This window comes from Mobula birostris, chromosome 10 (genome assembly GCF_030028105.1).
Source record: "Mobula birostris isolate sMobBir1 chromosome 10, sMobBir1.hap1, whole genome shotgun sequence".
NCBI lineage: Eukaryota > Metazoa > Chordata > Chondrichthyes > Myliobatiformes > Myliobatidae > Mobula > Mobula birostris.
In genome coordinates this window covers 96,911,390-96,938,696 of record NC_092379.1, presented here as the reverse complement: position 1 = coordinate 96,938,696, position 27,307 = coordinate 96,911,390, and the positions used below count along the sequence as shown (strand labels likewise).

Sequence of the window (27,307 nt, the reverse complement as noted above, 5' to 3'; positions counted from 1 at the left end):
ACAGCAAGACTAGAAGTGAGACTGAGCCCATGGTTTATTTGCAGTTAAGCGACTAAAATGAAAGCAATTCTACTGCACGAAAGAACTACGAATATTGCAAGAGACTGAAGGCAGTCATAATGATGAGACTGAACAGCCTGAAATAAAACACAGCCTGCCTTCAGAAGATATTAAATAGTATGGTGTCAAAATTAATGCAATTTCCAAATGGAGGGGCAATTGTCAGACTCTCCATAAACCTATAGTTGTTAGTGAAGCAAGTAAAAATGACATATATTACTATTACATTTTTTATAAAATCTTAAGTATTTAACAAAGTACACAATATCCAGGCAGCAAAATCCTCTAGGTTTTGGACAATCTCACCAATAGCCTTGCTCTTAAATAAATAGTTAAGCTTTCTTTGATGGCTTTGGCTAAAGGATGTTTTTTGACAGTGAATGATATCCTGTTTTTTCAAATTATGCTTTAAATTCCAAAAATCTACATGAACCACCAGAATGGAAATCATTGGTTTGATGTCTTAACCACAGGACAGTCCCAAAGTATGATGTTCCTGCCTTCATGAATGGGTTTGAATCATTGATCCCCTGATTCTGAGACATAAATGCCACTGAGTTGAACAGTGAGCTTAGTTAGGTTCAGTTTTCTTTTGGCATTAGGCACTTTGAAACCATACCAACTGTTTCATAGTGACAAACCCATAGGACAAGTAGTAGAAAAAAATCAGTAATAATTCTGATTATGCAGATTGCTGTGTCTGAAAAATAACTCACAATTTTACTGTTGAGAAAAAATTACATTTGTGAACAGTTTATGCTACCAGCTGATGCAGAACCAAGCAAAGAATGTGTAAATGATCTCATTCATATTTGCCTCAAGACAGAGTACTGCACTATTTAACTCCACTACTTTTTTAAGCTGCTTCCTGTGAACGCATTTAAATTCATAGAGCATCACATCCAGCATAAGATACTTACTTTTCTTGTGATCATTTAAAGAAACTCTTCAGTGTAGTGCAAGCCACTGCCGGATTTTTTTGTGAATGGCCAGTGTAGCTTTAAGAGGCTGCAACTAGCTACTTACTCAGTTCATGATGTCATTAGTTCCTCTCGAAAGCTTCCTTGCTTTCACATGCTATAAACTCCGACTTGGAATTTATACTGTAGGATACCATGGAAACATATACTAAAGGTAATTAGATGTTTACTGAACTTTAAATAAATAAGATGTTTCACATTGTTATGGTTTAAAGAAGACTTTTAATTTTTAATTTTTTTATAAGACCCCTTCTAAAGTTTAAACACTGTTTCTTCAGCAGAGTAAACTAAGCTTGTGAACAACTTCAACAGCTGTGACTGTTCTGAGTTTCTTAAATACTATTGATAATTTGTGCAGTATAATCCTCTTTGATGCTGTAGATATTTATGTCCAGCATAACATTGATCACAAGATGCAGCTGAATTCTTTTCTTGATCATGTTCGTAGATATAATACTTTAGAGAAATTTCCAGAAGCTTCAAATTTGAATCCACACATTTCCTTTGCAACTAGACATGAGAGGACTGTTTTTCTTGTTCACTCTAACTGTGAGAGCTGCTACTGGGCACGGACTTGGATATGGATCTGAAGGTAAATGTGTATTTTGCCATTTTATTTCCCTTGTATTGAATCAATATATGTCAGAATGTTTCATAATTCTAATTTTCTTCCACTTTTAGATAAATCCACATGTAATAAGCCATTCCTTCCCTCTGCACTTGCAATTTCTCACATAACACACTCCACTCTTACTCAGAGCAGACTGGGAACCAAACCTGCACTGTCATGCAATACTTTATGCGGAGCTCTACAGGGAAAAATTAAAATTGCTTTTCAGAGAAGGAACAAAACGTCAGGTCATTTGGACAGGAACTCAATGTAAAGTGAAAAATTTTATCAATGATAACTGTTTACTGCGGAAGTAAGTTTTTTTTACTGTCTCTTATTGTCCTGCAATTGCCCGAATGGAAGAAAGATTTTTTTTTTGTTTTCACCCATGGTTAGCTGACTCCTCAATGGGACAAGCAATGTAAAAAATGCCTTTTTAAACACCCAGTGGAAGGTGAGCAGAGCCCCAGCAAATGCTACATGCTGGGCCCCATTTTGTTTGAACTATCGGTCACTTGTATGTTTATGTCAGAAAGCATGCCCTTGGAAGAAAAATCAGGAAGTCTTGGGTTATTTGCTAGGATTTGAAGAATGCAGCTGGCAAGAAGGGAAGTATGGAGAGGAAGGAGCAGAATGTGCCAGGGATCTTCTGGCTGGTGGGGAGGGGAGACTGAGTAAAGACCTGAAGTTTCCTTGTGGATCCTGGGAGCACAAGCCTGCTGGGAGAGTAGAGAAGATGGAGTGAAATGTTGATATGGTTTGGATCTTTCATTTGAAGTGTTGGATTCCACTACAGAAGTGTGGAAGTTTCTCTGGCAAATCATAGTCTCAGTGCCAAGGGAAAAGTTCCCTCTCTTTCCACTTTACTCTCTCACGACCTCTCTCTTTCTCTCTAAAGAAAAGCTTATGCTCATTAACAGAGTTATATATGAAAAGTTAATGTGCTAACTGAAATGCCAGTGCTCGGCCTTTTTTGTAGAGTTCCTTTGTATTTTATGCTTTTCCATTCAACTTCAGCTTGATGTAGCTGTAAAGTTGTTTAGATTTAACTTCCCTGAAATTTATTGAGGTTATAAAACCGCAGCAGTCTAAGAATTAAAGTAAGCATTAAGTGCCAAAGGAAATTCAGGAAAATTGGGGGAAAAAAAGAGTTTTAGATCTTAATTGTTTTCAGAACAATTCAGAAATTGAGAACAACTCAGTGTCTTTTTTCATTGGTTGACACAACCCAGGCAGTTTGGGTAAACTGTAACTAAGTTTATCCAGAACGTTTTAAACGAGTAATTTGATCTTTACCAAAAAAAGTAAAAGTGACAATTTAGTTCATAATTTAAAGGCTGAATCTGTAAATTATTTGGAAGAAGAGAATAAAAACAACATCTAACACTCACAATATTACTTACTAACTAACAATGCTATAAAATGCTACAATACCACATATGGCACAGATTGCAGAAATGATTTGTGCATTTTCTTCTCAGATTCTGAAATGCTTAACTCAATAATGTTTTCATGTTCCTTTAAACCACCGACATAAGAAGATAGGAATCAGTGCCAGAATAGGACATTCAGCTCCTCTTGCTTGTTTCACCATGCAGCCAGATCATAGCAGTTTTTTATTACCTCAATCTCGTTTATCTGTAACAATTCCATTTACTTTGCTTCCCTTAACATCTAAAAATTTATCAATCTTTACTTTGAATATTGTCGGGGGCCGAATGTCCACACTGAGTCACCCACTTAGAATCATTGAGTCATACACTTAGAATCATTGAGTCATATACTTAGAATCATTGAGACATACATGGAGTCATTGAGTCCTACACTATGCGTATAAGGCCTTCAGTCCAACATGTCCATGTTGACCAATGTGTCTTTTCGAATTGTCCCATTTGCCTGTATTTGGTCCATATCCCTTTTAACTTTTCCTATTCATGCACCTGTCTAAATGTATTATCTTAAGATGAATGGCCCCTGCTTCTAGATGCCTCATCCAGGGGAAACAATAAATCCACATCTACCCTGCCAAGCCTGGTTAAGTATTTTGTGTCTTTCCGTGAGAAAGCCCCTTATTCCTTCAACTCAAGGACATATGAGCCCGGTTGATCTAATTTCACCAAGGCTGTCAATCTGGTGAACCACTGCCACACTCTCAATATTGCAAATACATTTGTTTATAGGTAGTGAAACCAAATCTGTTCAGAATACTCCGGTTGTGATCTCAGCAGGTTTCTATATAATTGGAATAAGATGTTTCTACTCTTGTACTCCAATTCTTTGCAATAAAGACCAGCATGCTGTCTGCTTGATGAGTCAGCATTCAAACTTCCAGCGATTCATGTACAAGGACACCCAGGTTCCTTGCCATTTAAAATAAAATCCGCCTTTCTGTACTTTTCTGACAGACCCCACACTTTTTCAGATTCTAATTCATCTATCATGTCCTTCCCCATTCATTTAGCTCACTCCTATGCACTCAAAGTTCTCTGTCTTATCCTCATGATTAATACTGCCAGCTAGCTTTGTTTCATCAGAAAACTTAAATATCCTACACTTGATTTCCTAGTCCAAATCACACATATAACCATGCTACCACTTTGTTATTTACTTACTTACTGAGATACAATGCAGAATAGGCCCTTCTGGCCCTTCGATCTGCGCCGCCCAGTAATCCCCCAATTTAATCCTAGCCTAATCATGGGACGATTTACAATCACCAATTAACCCACCAAATGGTACGTCTTTGTTCTGTGGGAGGAAATCAGAGCCCAGAGAGGAAACCTACATGGTCATGGGGAGAACGTACAAACCCCTTACAGGCAGCAACGGAAATTGAACCCGGGTCACCTGTACTGTAAAGCATTGTGCTAACTGCTATACCGCCATGCTGCCATATAATTTTAAAAGTTCCAGCATTTTCACAACCACTAGTATGAAGCCTACTGGTCCTTTGTTTAGTATTTTCTCTTTCCTTCCTTCTTAAATGAAGAGTTTACATTTGCTACTTATCTGGCTTGGTCGCCGGCCGCTTGGCTATGGTTTTCGGTCGGGCGCCGGACACTCGGAGAGATTTAGAAGGAGGCGGGTGCCTGGCGCTTGGCCAGGGGCCGTGGTCGAGTGGTCAGCGACTTGGGCTGGCTCCCCCACTGGACTTAGTCTGGTGAGGAGGGTGTGAGGACACCCAGCAGGACAAAAACAAAACAAGACCTGACAAAGGGCGGATGAGCTCCTTGTGAGCCAACGGCCATCTTCCGTGGAAGAGATTAAAGCCTCACCACGTATCTACGAATTGTATACTATGTACCTAGTTAGAAGAGACATAATGAACTTGGGCGCTGCACTGTGTGCCTGGACCTGCCCGAGTCCTCCGCCTAAGGAAGGGCCGAGCTCGAAGAAGCGGCCGCGGCTGGAGACCGACATGGCCTCGGGGTCGAGTTCAGCGGGGCGGTGGCGGGCAGTGGCAAGGCAGCCAGCGAGAACAAACTGGAGGAGAGGCTGTACTTGGTGCTGTTGCAAGATCGATGAAGATGGAGGTGCATAGCCGCCAACTCTGGATTCGGGACGGCACCCACTGACTGACTGACTTATCTGGAATCTATGGAGTCGTGGAAGATGACAACCAATACCTCCACAGCTGCAGCCTTCAAAACCCTAGGATATAGGTCATCAAGTCCTTACTGTAATAGGACGTATACTTTTGTGTTTGCATTCACTTCCATGCCGAAGCTAAATGGTTATGATCACACATGTTGCTACAGTGCACTATCACTTTTCCTTTATATGTAACAATCAAATATTTCCCTTTCGCACCGCTACTGCTATTTACTTCCGTGCATTATCGACATTGCATGTTAATGGTCTCACCAGGTCTCCTCTGAGCATAATTCACGTGAAGCTCATCATGTGAACCTTTTTCCTCAGTATTGATACCAGTATCCCATGAACTGAATTTAGTTTTTCCCACACCAATATTTGGAACATGCATTTAATTGTTTTGACCTTATTTATTTACTCAATGCCAATCAGCATGTCTTAGGTAGAAATTCAGAATTTATCAACTTCATGTTACTACTTTTTAATTTGGGCCCTTCTTGCTCATATTCCTTCAACCGAACCTACTTTTGTCCTGTCTATGACCCAGTTCCCCAGAGGGAAAATGGCAAATGAGTCTTTCCTCTTTGACTCTGTTCCTTTCTAATCCTGTTGAGGTGTCCTTAACTCGAGCAATCAACAGGCAGAAGGCAGTAACTGTGCTGTCACGTATTATCATTACATACCCCTTCTCATCTGCACCTTGAAAGACCATCATAATGCAATGTTTGACTGAACAGTTTACTCATCCACTCAGCAGTTTCTGCTGGCATCCTCAGAGGCTGCATCAAAGCTGCTTAAGTGGAAGGGCTGAGGTGCCTGTATTGCTACCCTTCATATTACAAGCCTACTCCATGTAAGGTCAACCATCTTGACTCGCTTAACTGACTGTATCAGTGGGATGTATCGACCACCTGAAGCAAAATGGCAAGTAAATTTTCTCTTCCCCAGTGTAACACAGTGTCTGAATTTCATCAACTCTGTTCTGATTTTTTTAGATGAAAATACAAACATCATATGTGATGTCATGGATCCCAATAATTTCTATTATCTTGGATATAATATAGCTGTTACATATTGCATGCCCTGCCGTGCCAGTCTTAGAATTTTTATTTAAATGCATTAAATATATTTAACAACCACCTCACCAAAGTCACTTTCGCAATAAAATTCCCTCCCTAGATTGCATAATTTTAGTTGGGGTCTTCGCATTTTATCTTCCCATATTACTGTTCAATTGTGCCGATTGAACCCAGTTCTTACTAGCTACCCATATATCTGTTGTTGTCCCTTTTCATGCCTTATGACGCATCTGGTGGCATTTTTGCTGTTTCTGCAGCATTTTTGACTGTTTTGTATGAGGCCAAGTTGGTAGCTCAACACTTAACACAACACAGATGGAAAGTGTGCAAGGGGCTGGTCGGATTTGAACTCCGGACCATTTGCTTCGAAGTTTGGTGCTGATGCCACTACACCACCAGCCAGCTACTCAAGTACTAGGGAGACCAAAATTAATTGTTCACTTGTGTACTGCTAATTTATCACTGCAAATTAATACTGTTAGGTTAAGAGAATTAAACTGTAAATTTAATTGAAAATATTATTTTTGAAAATGAAAGTAAATTATCCCCTTATTTTCCAAATTCCACATTCATTGAAATAACATTCAGGATTTAAGGTTAATTTCGAGGTAACCATTATTCATTTATGAACTTTCTAAGTATTCTTCATAACCAATCACAATTTATCGACGTTGTTGGGTAGTTGTTCTCAGCCAAGTATGCATCATCCAAGGAGAAGCTATCAATCAAAACTTGTTACTGTTGCCGAGTCTAGCTTTTTCACTAATTAGCAAAGTCACAAATGTCACTGAGGATTCATCTTCGATGATTCCCGTATAGGTTTATAAACTTTACCTTCTGAATGAAAAGTAGTCTTTTCAGAAGACAGTTGTTTATTTTTTCTCTGTGAACACCTTGTAGAATAACAAAGCATGCTAAAACTATCATTTTCAAGTCTGTGAAGTTACCATGATGAAAATATCAGATGGCCACCTTTAAGTGCATGGAAGCTATTAATCAATTTGTCATATTTTCTCATCAGGAATACAGCCCTTTTAACTAAATACACTGTTTAGCAAATTTAAAAAAAATTGTGTCACTTAAGTATACTAGACAAAAAAAAACAAATGAGTAGAGAACTGCAATTTCCAAGAGGACGTTCCAAGACAGTAATTGTTATTGTGGAATTGTAATTGCACAGTACCAAAATCCTAAAATTCCAAAATTAAATGACTTACAATGTTGTAGAACTCAGGAATTGTATCACAAAATGCTCATGGAAACTGCTGTAACTTAAACCTTCAAGACAATGGCACTCTGTTCCTGGAATTTGGCTTTCATAGCCTTAACCCCAGTGGCAGAGACTGTTAAGTAAGAATCTGAAATTGCCAGTGTTATTCTACCTGCCTTGGATTGGCAGCTGATTTGATTTGGGTTCATCTTTTGAATTCAGCAGGAGGAAAAATTAAGTCACTCTAATTTTCCTGTCCCATTTCCAATCTTGGTTTCCTACTCTGAATCTGATTAACCCCAGTGTATTTGTGAGGTACAGCATGTTACTTGATACTCAATACTGGGTTAGACCATAAGGCATAGGAGCAGAATTAGGCCATTTGGCCCATCGAGTCTGCTATGGTTTATTTATTATCCCTCTCAGCCCAATTCTCCTTCCTTCTCCCTGTTACCTTTGGCACAGTGACTAATGAAAAAACTATCAACCGCTGATTTAAATATACTCAATTACTTGGTTTCTGCAGCCGTTTGTGGCAATTAATTCCACAGATTTACTACCCACTGGCTAAAGAAATTCCCCTTCATTTCTGTTCTAAATGGACATCCCTCTAGTCTGAGGTTGTGCCTTCTGGTCCTAGACTCACCCACCATAGGAAACATCCTCTTCACATCCAATCTACCCAGGTGTTTCAATATTCAACAGGTTTCAATAATATCCTCCCTGATTCTTCTGAACTCCAGCAAGTACAGGCCCGGAGCTACCAACTGCTCCACGTATGTTAACCCTTTCTTTCATTGAATCATTCTCATGAACTTCCACTTGAACCTCTCCAATGCAGATCTTCTTTAAGCTAAGGAGGCCAAAACTGCTCACAGCACTTCAGAGTGGTCTGACCAAGGCTTCATAAAGCCTCAGCAGTATGTTCTTGCTCTGATATTCTATTCCTCTCAAGATGAATGCTAACATTGCATTTGCCTTCCTTACCACCTGCTCAACCTGCAAATTAATCGTCAGCAAATTCTGCACAAGATCTCCCAAATCCCTTTCCAGCTTTGATCTTTGAATATTCTCCTCATTTAGAAAATAGTCCATGCCCTTATTCCTTCTACTAAAGTGCCTGACCATACACTTCCCTACACTATATTTGATTTGCCACTTCTCTGCCCATTCACCCATTCAGTCTAAGTCCTTCTGCAGACTCCCTGCTCCTTCTATACTACCTTTCCTCCAGGTCTTCGTATCATCCACCAACTTGGACAGAGAAGCATCAATTACATCATCCAAATCATTGACACGTAATGTGAAAATAGGCAGTCCAAAACATCAAGGCTCTGTGGAACACCACCAGTCACTGGCAGCCCACCAGGAAAGGCCCCCTTTATTCACACTCTGTCTCCAGCCAATCAGCTAATGCCCTATCCATGCTAGTATATTTCCTGCAATACCATGGGCTCTTATCTTGTCAATCAGCCGCATGTGGCACCTTTTCAAAGGCCTTCTGAAAATCCAAGTAAACAACATCCACTGACTCACCTCACTCTGCTTGTTATTTCCTCAAAGAATTCCAGCAGATTTGTCAGGCAAGATTCGCCTTAAGGAAACCAAGATGACTTCAACCTATTTTTTTCATGTGCCTCCAAGTACCTCGAATCCTTATCCTTAATAATGGACTCCAACATCTTCCCAACCACTGGTCAAGCTAACTGGTTTATTTTTCCTGTCTTTTGCCTCCCTTCTTAAAGAGTAGAGTAACATTTGCAGTTTTCCAGTCCTCCAGAACCATGACAGAATCTAGTGATTCTTGAAATATCATTAATAATACCTTCAAAATCTCTTCAGCCACCTCTTTCAGAACCATGGGGACAAGCTAACTTACCTGTCTTCAGACCTTTCAGCTTCCCAACCTCCTTCTATTTTGTAATAGCAACTACTCTCACTTCTGCTCTGACTCTCAAATTTCTGGCATATTGCTATTCTCCTCCACAGTGAAGACTGATGCAAAATACTTATTAAATTTGTCTACCATTTCCTCGTCTGCTATTACTACCGCTCCAGCATCATTTCCCAGCAGACCAATATCCACTCTCGCATCTCTTTTACTCTTCTTATAAAGTATCTCCGAAAACTTTTGCTATCCTCTTTTATATTATTGGCTATCTTACATTTCTATTTCATTTGTTCTCTCCTTATTGTGTTTTTTAAATTGCCTTCTGTTGCCTCTTAAAAGATTCCCAATCCTCTAACTTCCCACTATTTTTATTCTATATTATATGCCCTCCCTTTCCTTTCATGCTGTCTTTGACTTCCCTTGTCAGCCACAGTTGCCTCTCCTCCTTGTAGAATATTTCTACACCTTTGGGATAAATCTATCCTTTGCCTTCCAAATTGCCCCCAGAAACTCCAACTCCTTTTTCAACAGATGCAGATAATGAACTTATCTCAGAATTGCTAAATTCTGATGTAGGGTCACCTATTTGTACAACTCATTAACTTTTAAAACAGCTATAGATAAGAATAAGTATAAACTTTGTGAGAGAGTGTAAAATTGGAGCAGGGCAAATTATGAGAGCATTAGGCAGGAACAAGGAAGAATTAATAGGGATCAGCTGCTTTTGGGCAAGTCTACATCTGACATGTGGAGGGTGTTTAAAGACTAACTGTACAGAGTACAGGACAGGTATGGTCCAGTAAGAAGGAAGGACAAGGATGGCATGGTCAAGAGAAGATTGGATGTTGAGAGAGGTGATGAACTTAGTAAAGACAGAGATGTATGTAAAGGTTATGAAGCTAGAATCAAACAGAACTCTGAGGATTATAAAGAAGCCAGAAAAGAGCTGAAGAAGGGAATTAGGAAAGCCAGGAGAGGCCATGAAAAGTCCTTGGCAAGTAGGATTAAAGAGAACCCCCAAACAATTGTACAAATATATCAAGAGCAAGATGATAACTAGGGAGACAGTAGGACCACTCAGGGTTAAAGTGGGGGGAACAGTCATTTGGATGTGGCAGATGTGGATGAGATCCTTAATGAGTACTTCACAGCAGTATTGACCAAGGAGGATGTGGCAGATAGGGAGATCAGTGCTGAATACCAGGGTATTTCAAGGTAAAGGAGGAAGTAGTGATGGTTCTTTTAAAGAGCTTTAAGGTGGCTAAGTCCCCTGGGCCTAATTGGATATACCCTATGTTATTGAGAGAGAGGGAAGAGAAGAAATGGCTCGGGCCTGGACCAATATCTTCGTGTCCTGTCTAGCCAGAGACGAGGTCCTGGAGGACTGACGAGTAGCTAATGTTCCATTATTCAAGAAGCGAACAGGGGATAACCTGGGAACTATAGACTGGTGAGTCTCTTGGCAGTGGTAGGGAAGTTACTGGAGAGAATTCTTAGGGATAGGATATATGAGCATGGCTTTGTGCAGGGCAAGTCATGTCTTACTAACTTGATTGAGTTTTTTGACAAGTTGACAAGGACAATTGATGAAAATAGAGCGGTGGAGGTTTTCTACATGGATTTCAGTAACGTGTCTGATGTGGTCAAAGGGACTTACTCTAGTTGGAGGACTGCCATTAGTAGTGTTCTGTGCGGATCTGTACTGGGACTTCTGCTGTTTGTGATGTATATAAATGACCTGGATGAAAACCTAAAGGGGTGTGTTAGTAAGTTTGCAGATGATATAAAGGTTGGTGATGTTGTGGATAGCATAGAAGACTAGCAAAGAATACAATGGGATATAGATCAGCTGGAGATATGGGCCGAAAAATGGCAGATGGAGTTTAACCTGGCAAGATGTGAAGTATTGCGCTTTAGTAGGTCAAATGGAAAGAGGCAGTACACTGTTAAGGGCAAGATCCTTAAGTGTTGATGAGCAGAGGGGTCCTGGGGTCCAAGTTCATAGCTCACTGAAAGTGGCTGCACAGGTTGATAGGGTATATGACATACTTGCCCTTATTAGTCAAGGCATTGAACTCAACAGTCAGGAAGTTATGTGGCAGCTTTATAAAACTCTAGTTAGGCCACATCTGGGGTACTGCATACAGTGATGGTCATTTCCTTATAGCTTTGTCAAAGCTCTGGAGAGGGTGCAGAAGAGGTTTACCAGGATTTTGCCTGGATTAGAGGGCATGTGCTATACTAAGAGATTGGACGAACGGATTGTTTTCTCTGGAGCGGCAGAGGTGGAAGGGTGATCTAACAGAGTATATAAGATTATGAGAGGCATAAATAGAGCAGACGGACAAATCTTTTTCCAAGGGTTGAAATGTCCAACACCAGAGGGCATGCATTTAAGGCGAGAGGGAGTAATTTCAGAGGAGATGTGAGGGGCAATTTTTTTTACACAGTGAGTGGTGGGTGCATGGAATGCACTGCCAGGGTGGGGTGATGTGGAGGCCGAAACATTAGAGACTTTTAGACAGGCACATGGATGGAAGTTATGGACATTGTTCTTAACAGAAGGGATTAGTTTAGTTAGCCATCTGATTACTAATTTAATTAGTGTGGCACAGCACAGTGGGCCGAGGGTCTGTTCCTGTTCCATACTGTCTTGTGTTCTGGTTTTATTTCAGATGTTCAGGATCTGCATTTCTTTTTTATTGCTTTTAAATTAAAGTATTCTATTTTGCTTACATACATGTGACTGACATTTTTGATCAAATACTTGGATATTTTGCTGATATTTATGAATTGTGAAGTCATTAATGTTCATTTTCTTCAAACTAAGTGCACGAAATTCAACCACCTTTGAAAACTGAGGACTGAACATATATATGACATGTCCAGTATTCCAAAAGGACACAAGTATTCCAAAATTTCACCTTGTTTCCTTTTCATAGTAAGAAATGCATCACAAGACATTGGAACACTTGTGCACTGAGGCAGTCAGTCTCAGCTTTAGCCTGGCAAGATGTAGCTTAACCTGACATTCTGAGGAGAAGGTTGGAAACAATTTGGCAATAAAAAGTGTCAGGAGAACAAGGTAAACCATTTGACATTCTGCAGAAGAGGAAGGAGAGTGAATCTTAAAATTAATACCTCATATGGTTGATGAAGCCTGGACTATAAATTTGATTGGCAAGCTTCGGTTTCATCCTAGATATCCAAATAACCTTTCTATGCCTTAGTTCAGTTGAATTCCAAGAAGACTGTATCCTGTGAGCACACTTTAGCAATCAATTCCAATCTTGTCTCAAAAATCAAATCATGTGTCCTCCACCATGGAATGCCCAGAAGGAATCTATGGCAGAGCATCTGAAGGTAAGCCACCTTACAATGGGATAGGTAACTCTGAAACATTTCTGTTGCTACAGCCTCATCTTGTCTCTGCAATAATTCAAGAGCTGCCATTTTGAATGAGATTTATGGTTTTTATCATGAGTGCCAGTGAAGCCTATCCCATTGGACTTCCTCCAGCAGGTAAAGTTCTATTGACAACTTGTGCCAGCTTGCATTCCCTAAATTTGAATTTGGCTTTCTTGATAGGAACAACCGTTTAGGAGAGTTTTTTGCCATGAACTCACATGTGCACATAATAACACAAGATACCTAGTAAAGGTAGTTTAGGCTAGATTGCTTATCTTTCCTAAAAAGTGATCATTTGGGAATAAGGCCAACATTCATAGGATGTGATAATCTTTTTTTAGTAATATTCATTTTGTAATGTCGACAGCATGGAAATATTACTTGCAAAGTAATACAGACTATACAGACTATATTCAGAAAATTTTAGGAAAAGTAAGTATTTGAGGATGGTTTTTTTCAATGGATTGTGGAATGAAACTGAAGGATACCTTTACCAGATGCATTTAATCCCTAGACTACAATGACAGAAATGCAAGTGATCGAGAAATAAGTGGATTAGCTGATTAGAATGGTTCTCATGCACCTTTTGCTTTCTTATCTGACACAAAGATTTGTAATGCTGGAACTGTGTGCTACAGGTGTTCTTATTTCTATTGTATAATAATGTAAGAAAAGTGTTTACCACTGGCAATATGGAATTGCTTCACAAATATCCAATCAAGACCAAAAATCCTCATCTATCACTTCACACATGCCAACTACAGTCTTTCTCTATAGCTTTGCTAGTAAAACCTGGGCAGGTTGAGAAATATTTATAATTCATTAAGTTATATTTCTTTTAGCTGTATAACTGAATAGTCTTATGCTCTATGACAAGCTATCTTACTCCATTATGAGTTACAGAACATTACTTAGCAAAGTATATTTTTGATTATGCTGAATGATTAAAATTGGTGTTTTAAATTTGGTGGTTTTAATATAGAACACGGCACTCCTTATAAATTTTTTTTTGAATGTTTATTTTTATGTTGGCATATTGCAGCAGCTTAACGATAGGGGCAAGATAAGGTGAATGGATGTGTTTGAGGTTGCTGGAATTGAACTATGATAAGTTCACAGGTAGAAAGGAGATTTTACGTTGCCTCTTTCCCCTCTTTTTCCTGCTGTGCATTTATTTCTAGCCATAATTCAGTGTCCTGAAGATGAGAAAGGTGCAGCATGCAGCAAGACCATCAAATGCCGTGCTATTTACTCTGCTCATGTATGTAGGATTCTGCTAAAGTGATCTAGGCAGCAGAATTATTTGGCACACCAATAACCTGTCTATTCTATTTGTATGGTGATAGCAATCTATTGTCTGCATGTTGTCTATGCTGCCCAGGAGTTGTACAACACAGTCCTCATGTAGATCTTGTTGCCTAGTTTGGTTGTGTACTTTAGTTCAAGCTGCAGCCTCACAAAATGAAAATAACGGGACTGTCCCCAATTCATCAGGCATCAGTCTGCATGATTTCCTGCCTGTGGTCATGCATCAGTTAAACAGTGAGTGAGTGAGTTGAATTCCTTTCCGTTTATCTACAAAACAAAGTTGCCATTATTCAGATTCATTTATTTAGTTATGTACATCGAAACATATGGAATCAGATTTAATATCATCAGTGTATGTCGTGAATTTTGTTAACTTTATGGCAGGAGTACAATGAAATACATGATAAATAAATAGAGATATAAACAACAATGGAATATAAACAATAGAAATAGATATATCTCTATTAAACAGTTAAGTTTAAACAAGTAGTGCAAATAACAGAAATAAAAGAGTAGTGAGGTAGTGTTCATGGGTTCAATGTCTATTTAGCAATTGTATGGTAGAGGGGAAGCAGCTGTTCCTGAATCGCTGAGAGTGTGCCTTCAGGCTTCTGTATCTCTCTCCCGACGGTAATAATGTAACCGTCAGTGTACAGGCGGTACAGTGAAATACGTCATTTGTATTCTCAACCAACACAACCTAATGAACGTGGGGGCAGCCCGCAAGTGCAGCCACACAGTCCAGCGCCAACATAGCTTGCCCACCATGTCCACACAACAACTCGAACAACAGGAACAGAAACAACAACAGCCAAATAAGCTCTGTTCCTCCCTCCCACTCACCTTCCCAAGCATGCACACACACACACCACCCTCCCACCTCAGGAGTTGCAGAACGTTACTTAGCAAAGTGTCTCTTTGAGTATGGCGAATGATTAATGTTGCTGTCTCAAGGCCTCCAGTCTCCAGTGGACTCTGGATTTACAGACTCATAGACATTGGGCCTTTGACTTCTCCAGTGAACTTGTAGACTTTCAGACCCACGGCTTCAGCCACGGGGCCTTGACTTTCACCGATTGACCACTGGGCTTCGATTTTCGGTATCAACTCCAGAGTTTGCCGATGATTCCGAATGAGAATCCTGAACGGGGACCCCAATCTCCAGGCCTTGAGCTCTGGACTCTGATGACCAGGACCTCAACACTAAGCCTCGTAACTCCGGTCTCACTGACTCGCGTATGTAGGGGCTCATCAGCCATTTTGCTTCGGCCTGCACAGGACTCTGATCCTGGAACTAGCTGATGACTCGCTGATCTGAGGTACCACCGGTCTTTGCCCTCACTGGACTCCTGGCTTGACATCCAACTATGATTGTTCTTAGTCTCCCATCCACCTCACTGGCCTTTGAATGCAGAGCACAGAGCGGAGGCCTAGATTTTGGTCTTACTGCTAACTCCCCCAAAACATCTAAGTCTGAGCCATGATTTTGTTCAGCACCATCTTGACTAGAAGTCAGAAAGAAATAACCAGCATGAAAGGCCTGCAACACAATAATCGCAGCATAGCAGGGTGAAGGAAATTGACTTGTAGAGGACTTTGTTGAAAATAATTTCATGAACTATTATGGGCTCACAAACAATCATGTGCACTTTCTCAATGCTGATCTTCGCTAAGAGTGAATTAAATATGGTTGGCTCACTTTGAATAGATTTTTTTTATGCATGAGACAATGGCACACTGTTAGATGTTGGAAAGATTTCCATCTCCAGCTGAAAACAGCAGAGATACAGAAGTACATTGTTTTCATTTTCTTGCTAACTACTTGGAACGTGGTCCTGCAGTTATGGTAGTGCCACTGGCAGATTCTCCTTATAAAAACACGGATATCTCACAAACTATTCCTTGTTGAGATTTTGGAAAGTTGCACTCTGAACACCCTGAAGCAATCTGATTTTGCATTGAGTGCCCTTTTCCCCTCCACCCATTCTCCTTCCTACAACAGCTTTTCCTACTGAGCGTGTTCTGTCCATTCAGTTAACGTGAATTCAGAGGAATGCATCCAGGACTGGAAGCAACTAGTTTTGCAGAAGATTCAGGTCAGCAAAAAATCCTTTGTGGTCTGCCTTATAATTCTGTGTAGGCCTCAGCATCTTAGGCGGCACGACAGCATAGTGGTTGGCACAATGCTTTACAGTATAGGTGGCCTGGGTTCAATTCCCGCCACTGCCTGTAAGGAGTTCGTACAGTCGACCTGTGATCATGTCAGTTTCCTCCAGGTGCTCTGGTTTCCTCCCACAGTCCAGAGATGTGCTGGTTGGTAGTTTAATTGGTCATTGTAAATTGTGCTATGATTAGGCTAGGATTAAATTGGGGGATTGCTGGGTGGTGTAGCTCGAAGGCCCAGAAAGGCCGGTTTCACGCTGTTGTTGTTTGTGTTCCTGTTGTTCGAGTTGTTGTTCAGCGGACATGGTGGGCACGCTATGTTGGCACCGGACTGTGTGGCAACACTTGCAGGCTGCCCCCAGGTTCATTAAGTTGTGTTGGTTGAAAATGCAAATGACGCATTTCACTGTACACTGACGGTTACATTATTACTGTCGGGAGGGAGGTACAGAAGCCTGAAGGCACACTCTCAGAGATTCAAGAACAGCTGAATGATAATAAATAAATAAATCTTGATCAATCTTTGAATACTCTTGTATGGTCAATGCATTTTTGTCACTGTCGCAGTAGGCTGCATACACTCAGAGACCACTATATTAGTACAACTGTACACCTGCTCGATAATGCAAATACCTAATCAGTCAATCATGTGGCAGCAACCCAATGCATAAAAGCATGGTCAAGAGGTTCAGTTGTTGTTCAGACCAAACACCAGAATGCGGAGGAAATGTGATCTAAGTGACTTTGACTGTGGAATGATTGTTGGTGCTAGATGGGGTGATTTGAGTATCTCAGAAACTGCTGATCTCCTGGGATTTTCATGCACAACAGTCTCTAGAATTTATAGAGAATGGCGCAAAACACAAAAAAAAGTCCAGTGGGCAGCAGTTCTGTGGACGAAAATTCGTTGTTAATGAGAGAGGTCAGAGCAGAATGTCCAGACTGGTTCAAGCTGACAGGAAGGTGATAGTAGCTCAATTAACCACATGTTATAACAGTGGTGTGCAGGAGAGCATCTCTGAACCTGAATGCACAACACATTCATAGTCATAGTCATAGTCATACTTTATTGATCCCAGGGGAAACAACAGGAATTCTGCAGATGCTGGAAATTCAAGCAACACACATAAAAGTTGCTGGTGAACGCAGCAGGCCAGGCAGCACCTCTTCGTAGAGATGCTGCCTGGCTTGATCCCAGGGGAAACTGGTTTTCATTATAGTTGCACCATAAATAATAAATAGTAATAGTAATATTACTATTAGTAAATAGTAATAGTCATGGAAATAATAAATAGTAATAGAATAGTAATAGAAAAATAGTAATAAATAGTTAAATAGTAATATGTAAATTATGCCAGTAAATTATGAAGTAAGTCCAGGACCAGCCTATCGGCTCAGGGTGTCTGACCCTCCAAGGGAGGAGTTGTAAAGTTTGATGGCCACAGGCAGGAATGACTTCCTATGACGCTCTGTGTTGCATCTCGGTGGAATGAGTCTCTGGCTGAATGTACTCCTGTGCCCACCCAATACATTATGTAGTGGATGGGAGACATTGACCAAGATGGCATGCAACTTAGACAGCATCCTCTTTTCAGACACCACCGTGAGAGAATCCAGTTCCATCTCCACAACATCACTGGCCTTACGAATGAGCTTGTTAATTCTGTTTGTGTCTGCTGCCCCAGCACACAACAGCAACAGCAAACTGGCCACCACAGACTCGTAGAACATCCTCAGCATCGTCCGGCAGATGTTAAAGGACCTCAGTCTCCTCAGGAAATAGAGACGGCTCTGACCCTTGTAGACAGCCTCAGTGTTCTTAGACCAGTCCAGTTTATTGTCAATTCGTATCCCCAGGTATTTGTAGTCCTCCACCATGTCCACACTGACCCGCTGGATGGAAACAGGGGTCACCGGTACCTTAGCTCTCCTCAGGTCTACCACCAGCTCCTTAGTCTTTTTCACATTAAGCTGCAGATAATTCTGCTCACACCATGTGACAAAGTTTCCTACCGTAGCCCTGGACTCAGCCTCATCTCCCTTGCTGATGTACCCAACTATGGCAGAGTCATCCGAAAACTTCTGAAGGTGACAAGACTCTGTGCAGTAGTTGAAGTCCAAGGTGTAAATGGTGAAGAGAAAGGGAGACAAGACAGTCCCCTGTGAATCCCCAGTGCTGCTGATCACTCTGTCGGACACACAGTGTTGCAAGCTCACGTACTGTGGTCTACCAGTCAGGTAATCAAGAATTCATGATACCAGGGAAGCATCCACCTGCATCGCTGTCAGCTTCTCCCCCAGCAGAGCAGGGCGGATAGCGTTGAATGCACTGGAGAAGTCAAAAAACATGACCCTCACAGTGCTCGCTGGCTTGTCCAGGTGGGCGTAGACACGGTTCAGCAGGTAGACGATGGCATCCTCAACTCCTTGTCTGGGCTGGTAGGCAAACTGGAGGGGATCTAAGTGTGGCCTGACCATAGGCTGGAGCAGCTCCAGAACAAGTCTCTCCAGGGTCTTCATGATGTGGGAGGTCAATGCCACCGGTCTGTAGTCATTGAGGCCGCTGGGTGTGGCGTCTTCGGCACAGGGACGAGGCAGGACGTCTTCCACAGTACAGGAACCCTCTGGAGCCTCAGGCTCATGTTGAATACATGGCGAAGTACTCCACATAGCTGAGGGGCACAGGCTTTGAGCACCCTGGTACTGACACCATCCGGTCCTGCAGCCTTGCTTGGGTTGAGACGTTTCAGCTGTCTTCTCACCTGTTCAGCCATGAAGCCCACCGTGGTGGGTTCGTGTGGGGGAGGGGTATAGTCATGAGAGCAGGGTGGGGGACTGTGAGAAGGGGTAGGAGGGGAGAGTGGAATATGTGTTGGTTGGGGGCCGACAACAGATGGCTCATGTGAAGGATGGGCAGGGGTCACAATGTCAAATCTGTTAAAGAACAGGTTAAGTTCATTGGCCCTGTCCACACTGCCTTCAGCTCCTCTGTTGCTAGTTTGCCGAAACCCAGTGATGGTCCTCATCCCCCTCCAGACCTCTCTCATGTTGTTCTGCTGGAGTTTCCACTCAAGCTTCCTCCTGTACCTGTCTTTAGCCTCCCTGATCCTGGCTTTCAGGTCCCTCTGTATTGCCCTCAGCTCCTCCCTATTTCCATCTCTAAACGCCCTCTTCTTAGCGTTCAGGATGTCCTTAATGTCCTTTGTCACCCATGGCTTGTTATTTGAATAACAAAGGACAGTTCTTGTCGGAACATTGCAGTCCACACAGAAGTTGACATAATCAGTGATGCATTCTGTGAGCCCATCAATATCCTTTCCATGTGGCTCACAGAGTGCCTGCCAGTCTGTCACCTCAAAACAACCCTGGGGCGCCTCATAAGCCTCCTCCGACCATTTCCTCACTGTCCTCGAGGTTGCAGGTTTACTCTTCACCAGAGGCACGTAGCAGGGTTTTAGATGCACCAGGTTGTGATCTGACCTTCCCAGTGGGGGGAGGGGAGAGGAGCTGTATGCATACATCAAATCCAGAGTCCTCTCCCCTCTGGTTGTACAGCTCACGTACTGCGTGAAGTTGGGCAGTGTTCTAGCCATGGTAACCTGGTTGAAATCACCCGAGATGGTAATGAGGGCCCTCGGGTGCTGGGTTTGTAATCTGGCTATGACGGTGTAAATGATGTTACACGCCGACGTCGGGTAACCTTGAAGTGGATGAGCTCCAGCAGCAGAAGACCATGAACATACACTCAGTGGCCACTTTATTAGGTACAGGAGGTACCTAACATCAGAATGGCCATTGAGTGTATGTGCATGAGTGTTCTTAACTATTTTTGATCATTTTTATGGTTTAAGGCACACTTGAGTCCTATTTCACCCTGCAGATATTTCAAAAGACAAAATAATGATTACTAATCCCCAAATTAAAAACAGAAAATTCTGGAAATACTCAGCAGGCTAGGAAGCACACGTGGTGAGATTAACTCTATTCTCAATTCTGTTTGGCCTTTCCATGAAACTTGGGGAGAGTGAGAAACTGTACGTGTTTCATGTTGTAGAGAAGGTGGGGAGGAGTGGAGTGAGTCAATGGGATGTTGATGACAGGATGGGAACGAAGAGAAATTGAACGACGTAAAGGGAAAGGTGCTTTTACAGAACAGTACCACATAGGAACAGGCTTTTTGTCCCAAAATTGGTTGTGCTGAACCATTTAAATTAGTAATCAACTGGGTAACTAAAGTAATCTCTTCTACACAAAGTCCATATCCATCCAACTTCCTCATATTGATGTGCCTATCTAAACATCTTTCAGAAGTCTCCAGTGAAAAATAGGGCTCTACCAACACCCCAGGCAGCACATTCCAGGCACCCACCACTCTCTGTACTTAAAAAGAAACTTGCCTCTCACACATTCTTTCAAATTGCCCCCTCATCTGAAATGCATGCCCTCTAGTATTAGACATTTCAACCCCTGGACAAAGACATTGTCTGCATTCTGTATCTGCACCTCTCATAATCTTATAAACCTCTATCAGATTTCCTCTCAGCCTCTGGCCCTCCAGAGAAAAGAACCCAAGTTTGTCCAACCTCTCATTATAGCACATGCCCTCTAATCCAAGCAACATCCTGGTAAGCCTCTTCTGCACCCTGTACAAATCCTTAACGTCCTTCCTATAATGGGGTGTCCGGAACTGCATGCAATACTCAAGATGCGGCCTAGCTAGAGCTTTATGGATACAAGAGATTCTGCAGATGCTGGAAACCCAGAGCAACACACACAAAATGCTGGAGGAACTCAGCAGTACAGGCAGTATCTATGGAAATGAATAAACAATCACCGTTTTGGGCCGAGGCTCTTCATCAGGACTGGAAGGGAAGGGGGAAGATGCCAGAATAAAAAGCTGGGGGGAGGAGAAGGAGGACAAATTCGAAGATGATAGGTGAAGCCAGGTGAAAGGGGGAGGGATTATGAAGTAAGAAGCTGGGTGGTGATAGGTGGAAAAGGCAAAGGATTGGAGAAGAAGAAATCTCATAGGAGAGGAGAATGGACCATGGGAGAAAAGAAAGGAGGAGAGGCACCTGGGGGAGTTTACAAACTGATGAAAAGAAGAGGTAAGAGACCAGAGTGGGGAATAGAAAAAAAATGAAGGGTGAGGGGAAAATTCTTCAGAATGAAAAATTGATGTTCATGCCATCGGGTTGGAGGTTACCAAGATGGAATAAGAGGAATTGCTTTTCCACCCTGAGAGTGGCCTCGTTGTAGCAGAAGAGGAGGCCATGACCGACATGTCCGAATGGGAATGGGGATAGAAATTCTAATGGTTGGCCACCGAGAAATTTCACTTTTTTGTGGATGGAGCAGAGGTGCTTGACAGAGTAATCCCCCAAATTATGTCGGGTTTCACCAATGTAGAGGAGGCTGCATACAGTAGACAACCTCAACATATTTGCAGGTTAGGTGTTGTCTCACCTAGAAGGACTGTTTGGGGCTCTGAATGGAGATGAGGGAAGAGGTGAATGGGCAGGTGTAGCCTTTCTGTCACTTGCAGGGATACATGCCAGGAGGAGATTCGTGGGGAGGCACAAATGGACAACTTCGTCTCGGAGTGAGCAACCTCTGCAGAGAGGGGGTGGTAGGATCCCATTGAAGATGGAAAAAGCTGTGGTGAATGATGAGATGGATGCAAAAGTTCATGGAGGTGGTAGGAGATGACAAGAAGACCTTGATCTATATTAAGATGGCGGGAAGATGGGGTAAATATGGATGTCTGGGAAATGGAGGAGATGCAGGTGAGGGTAGCATCAATGGTGGAGAAAGGGAAACTGTTCTTTGAAGAAGAAGGACACCTCTGATGTCTTGGAAGCGAAAGCCTCATCCTGGGAACAGATGTGGTGGGGATGAAGAAACTGAGAAAAGGGAATAGAGAGAAGAGACAGGTGGGAAAGACATATAGTCAAGCAAGCTGTGGAATTGGTAGATTCGTCAAAGATATTGGTAGACAGTTTGTCTTCAGAGATGGAGACAGGGAGAGAAGTGTCAAAAATGGACCAAGTGAATTTAAGGACAGGGTGGAAGTTGGAGGTAAATTTGATGAAATTTGCAAGCTCAGCTTGGGTGCATGAAGCAGAACCAATGCAGTGGAGAAGTGCAATGTAGTGGAGAAAGAGATGGGAAGCATTACCAGGGAAGGCTTTGAACATGGAGTGCTTCATGTGGCCAGGTGGGGCTCATGCGGGTGCCCATGGCTAGCCCTAGAATTTGGAGAAAGTGGGAGGAGCTGAAGGAGAAATTGTTGAGGGTGAGGACTAGTTCTGCCAGACGGAGGGTGGTGGTGGTAGTGGTGGTGGTGGAGTGGAACAGTCGGGTCTGTTGTCAAGAACGAAGTGGAGAGCTATGAGGCCTTCTTAATGGGCCGTTTAAGTGCATTGGGGCTGAACATCCATTTTTAAATGAGGTGGCCAGGTCCAGGGAATTGCAAGTTGTTGAAGAGATCAAGCTAGAATAATTCCCTTCGACCACCTTCTGTCTTCTATGGGCAAGCCAGTTCTGAATCCAAACAGCCAATTCATTGTGGATCCTATGCATCTCAATCTGCTGGATGAGCCTCCCATGTGGGACCTTGTCATACACCTTATTAAAATGCATGTAGACAACATCCACAGCTGTATCTTCATCAATTGCCCATGTCATCTTGTCAAAATCTCACTCAGATTAATAAAGCATGACTTGCGCTGCAGGTAGCCATGCTGACTCCCCTTAATGAGGCCATCGTTTTCCATGGTATGGAGCAGGTGTTGAAGATTGTGACAGCCTTCTACACTATCCCCTTGGTTTCAATTACTCTTTCCATTTCCATAGCTCCCACCACATTGCTGCAATTGTTGTACAGCGCAGGGACCAGGCCAGATATGCTGGGAACTCTGAATGAACACATAGATGGTTCTGATGGCCTCTCACTGCCCATGGTGATATAAGGGTTTCCTGCTACTTCCAACTATCCCAGACTGGATATTTGTACAAAGGTTTGATAATGATTTTGATAATTAAAAGTAAATTAGTGATGCATTAATAAAAACAATAAATTCATTTAAAGAATGTATCTAATCTAAATGAATATCTAAAAAATAATTTGCCTTCACTTTCCTCTGTATCTTTTTAATGAAGATCACCAGACTCATCCTAATGGATGAGACAGGTACCAGTTATAGTTGGTAAACAGCCAATAGACCAGTTCCAAAACATTCCTTACTGAACTGCTTGCTAGTTATCATGTGAACAGCCCCTAATTTTATTTCCTTTTCCCAAGTTCTCTATCAATACCATCTGCTTCTCAGTCAAATCACAAAAGAAAATCCAACCACTTCTGCTTGATCGTAAATGTCATGACCAGACGAATCCCCTAGCATCAACATGTTGTGCTGAGGAAGGGACAATCACCATTGATCTGAAATTGAAATGACTGAGCGGAAATATACGACAGGAACAGAGCGGAGACTGGTTATGTGTGGAGAATGATTCACTTTCTGCCTCACAAAGTGTTCCCACTATCTACAGATATGTAAGAAGAATGATGGAATACTTTCCATTTGTTGTTAAATGCTGTTTCCCTCAACACATAAGAAGCTTGAAACCATCCAGGACAAAATAACCTGCTTAACTGGCACTTGGTCTTGCATCTTAAATATTAATTTCCTTCACAACGAGTCCACAAAGACTGCATTGTATGCCATTTCCAAAATGCATTGCAGCAACTTGCCAGCTCTATTTTGATAAAAGAACCCAAATTCAATAAGACTACAAGGAGAGTGAACACATGGGAACAGGCTAGTTTTGATATGCAAAGAGAAAATGAATTACACTAAGTTGTAGAACTCAAGGTTGAGTCAGGAAGGCTTCTCCTTGTGATTTTACTTGGCTGTAGCTTTTGTGTTTATGAATTCCACAGATTCCCTGCAGAGAACACCATGTTAAAAATAGCACAGGATTGGTGGACCTGTTCACCACAGAGTTGTCCATAAACAATCTTTGTGCAATGAACCCTGAAGTGAATACTAGGTAGCTGCTAATTTGTTCTTTAATTTCTTTACCGTTTATAGGATCTGTTTGATCTGCTGTGGTTGTTTTAAGCACAATGAACACTGCTCATTTCAGAGTAATTCACTGCAAGTTAATCATTTTAAGATGTTATGGAAACATGATAAATTGCATTTTCACTTTATCACTCCATTTTTTACTTTCTGTTTTGAACGTTCCTTTCAGGATGCACATTAACCAGAAATATTGCTTTTATTTTTTTAAGGATATTAAAATTCTATTGAAGTGGCTGGACACTCCTTAGTTAAGTTCTTTAAGACCATAAAATAGAGCAGCAGAATTAGGCTATTTGGCCCATCAGGCTTGCTCCACCATTTCATCATGGCTGATCCATTTTTCCTCTCAGCCCCAATCCCTTGCCTCCCCCCCCCACTGCACTGCCCTCCCCCGTATCCCTTCATGCCCTGACCAGTCAAGAATCTATCAACCTTTGCCTTAAATATACATGAAGACTTGGCCTCCATACTGTCTGTGGCAATGAATTCCACAGATTCATCACTCTCTGGCTAAAGAAATTCCTCCTCATCTCCATTCTAAAAGGATGCCCCTCTATTCTGAGGTTGTGTCCTCTGGTCTTAACACTATCACCATAGGAAACATCCTCTCCACATCCACTCTATCAAGACCTTTCACCATTCAATAGGTTTCAATTAGGTCACCCCTCATTCTTCTAAATTTCAGTGAACACAGACCCAGATCTATCAAACACTCTTCATATGACATGCTGTTTGATCCTGGAATAATTTCCATGAACCTCCTTTGAATCCTCTCCAGTTTCAGCACATCCTTTCTAACCTAAGGGGTCCAAAACTGCTCACAATACTCCAAATGAGGCCTCACCAGTGTTTTATAAAATCTCAACATTACATCATTATTTTTATTTTCTAGTCCTCTTGAAATGAATGCTAACCTTGCATTTGCCTTCCGCACTGATCCTCCAGTGGGCTCAACCACGAGGTGCTCTAAAAAACCATTTCATAGGCATTCTAGAAATTTCCTCTCCTGGCATCCCACATCAACCTAATTTTCCCAATCTACTAGCATATTGAAATCCCCCATGACTATTGTAACATTGCCCCTATGTCATGCATTTTCTATATCCTACTGTAACTTGTAGACCACATCCTCACTACTGTTTGGGGGGTCTGTATTTAACTCCCATCAGGGTCTTTTTACCCTTGCAGTTCCTTCACCCTATCTACAATGATTCAGTACCTTCTGACCCTAAGTCACCTCTTTCTACTGATATAATTTCATTTTTTTTTACCAATAGAGCCATGCCACCCCTCTGATTTTCTGCGTATCCTTTTGTTACAATGTGTATCCTTGGATTTATGCTCCCAGCTATAATCTTCTTTCAGCCATGATTCAGTGATGCGTACAACATCATACCTGCCAATCTGTAACTCTGCTACAAGTTCATCGACCTTATTCCGTATACTGTGCGCATTCAAATATAACACCTTCAGTCCTGTATTCACCTTCTTCTCTCCTTGCTAGGAGTCTCACTACACATTGCTTCAGTTTGTCAACCAACTCATCTTCAGCACTATCACTCCAATTCCCATCCCTCTGTGAAATTAATACCTGAAGTGAGAGACCACAGTACTTTTTGTGACAAGATTTGCCTTTGCTCTGCGACACAGATTATTTTACTGTTTTGTGGAATGAATTGGAAGCCCCGCCTCATTTCCCATAAAGATTCGAAGCTGATTAATTTCAACTATATTATTTTAGAATGACTTAGAGGAAAAGGTTTAATCTAAACCCATGTGAGTAAACAGTGGGTATTTATAGAATGTTTAACTGTTGAATTGAAAGCAAATTCGATCATGAACAGTCTCTTATTAAAAACAGGTATCTCTGGAAATAGCAAGTCAAGGAGTATCTGTAGAGAGAGAAACAGGCAACATTTCATTTATATGACTTCTATTCACGCTTTTCAAGGTTGCAGGCCTTGCGGGGGGTGGGGAGCTCATAATTTTCCTAGATCACTTTAATCTTCTTAGAAACATCAGAACGTAAGAGAAGTGTGCAAGGGGAGACCACTTGTCCCCTTGAGTTCGCTCTATCATTCAACATGGCTGATCTCCTACTTCAATATCACTTTCCAGCTCTTATCTCATACTCCTATATTCCCCTAAGTCCTGAAATACAATTCATTTTGAATGTAGTAATTTCTACTTCTTCCATCAAAAATGTTGGCATTTCGTTTGAACAACAAGAGCATCAAATATGTTTGGACCTACCCTGAAGTGATGTCTATCTATTCAGCTATACGTTTTAGCAGGGTTCCTGATGATCATCAAATTTTTGGGTAGGGTAGGGTAGGGGGTGGGGAGAGGATGTTCCTTACATTAACTTTTTTTTTACCATTTAAGTCAGACACTTAGGTCTACTGTAGTGTTCCAAACGTTATTTTAAGTAATGATCAGGGAATTATAGACTGGTTAGCCTGATGTCAGTGGTGGGAAAGATGCTGGAGTCAATTATAAAAGATGAAATTACGACACATTTGGATAGCAGTAACAGGATCGGTCCAAGTCAGCATGGATTTACGAAGGGAAAATCGTGCTTGACTAATCTGGAATTTTTTGAGGATGTAGCTATGAAAATGGACAAGGGAGAGCCAGTGGATGTAGTGTACCTGGACTTTCAGAAAGCTTTTGATAAAGTCCCACATAGGAGATTAGTGGGCAAAATTAGGGCACATGGTATTGGGGGCAGAGTACTGACGTGGATTGAAAATTGGCTGGCTGACAGGAAACAAAGAGTAGCAATTAACGGGTCCCTTTCGGAATGGCAGGCAGTAACCAGCGGGGTACTGCAGGGTTCAGTGCTGGGACCGCAGCTGTTTACAATATACATTAATGATTTAGATGAAGGGAGTAAAAGTAACATTAGCAAATTTGC

The 27,307-nt window shown here is 41.7% G+C and overlaps 1 protein-coding gene across 9 annotated transcripts in view; it reads left to right on the top strand.

Annotated features, from left to right (window-relative positions):
- The window catches only part of srpx2 (sushi-repeat containing protein X-linked 2), a 143,402-nt gene that overhangs the window by 44,971 nt on the left and 71,124 nt on the right, over positions 1-27,307 (top strand). For 2 of the 9 annotated variants that reach the window (XM_072270653.1, XM_072270652.1), the window contains one exon: positions 1,489-1,632. The exons of 6 other annotated variants lie outside the window; for them this stretch is intronic. In XM_072270653.1, the coding sequence (XP_072126754.1) occupies positions 1,557-1,632 (76 nt within the window). In that variant the 5' untranslated portion in view covers positions 1,489-1,556. Of the gene's footprint in view, positions 1-1,094; positions 1,195-1,488; positions 1,633-27,307 lie in introns of those variants that run through there. One more of the 9 variants, XM_072270654.1, reaches the window with a different exon arrangement.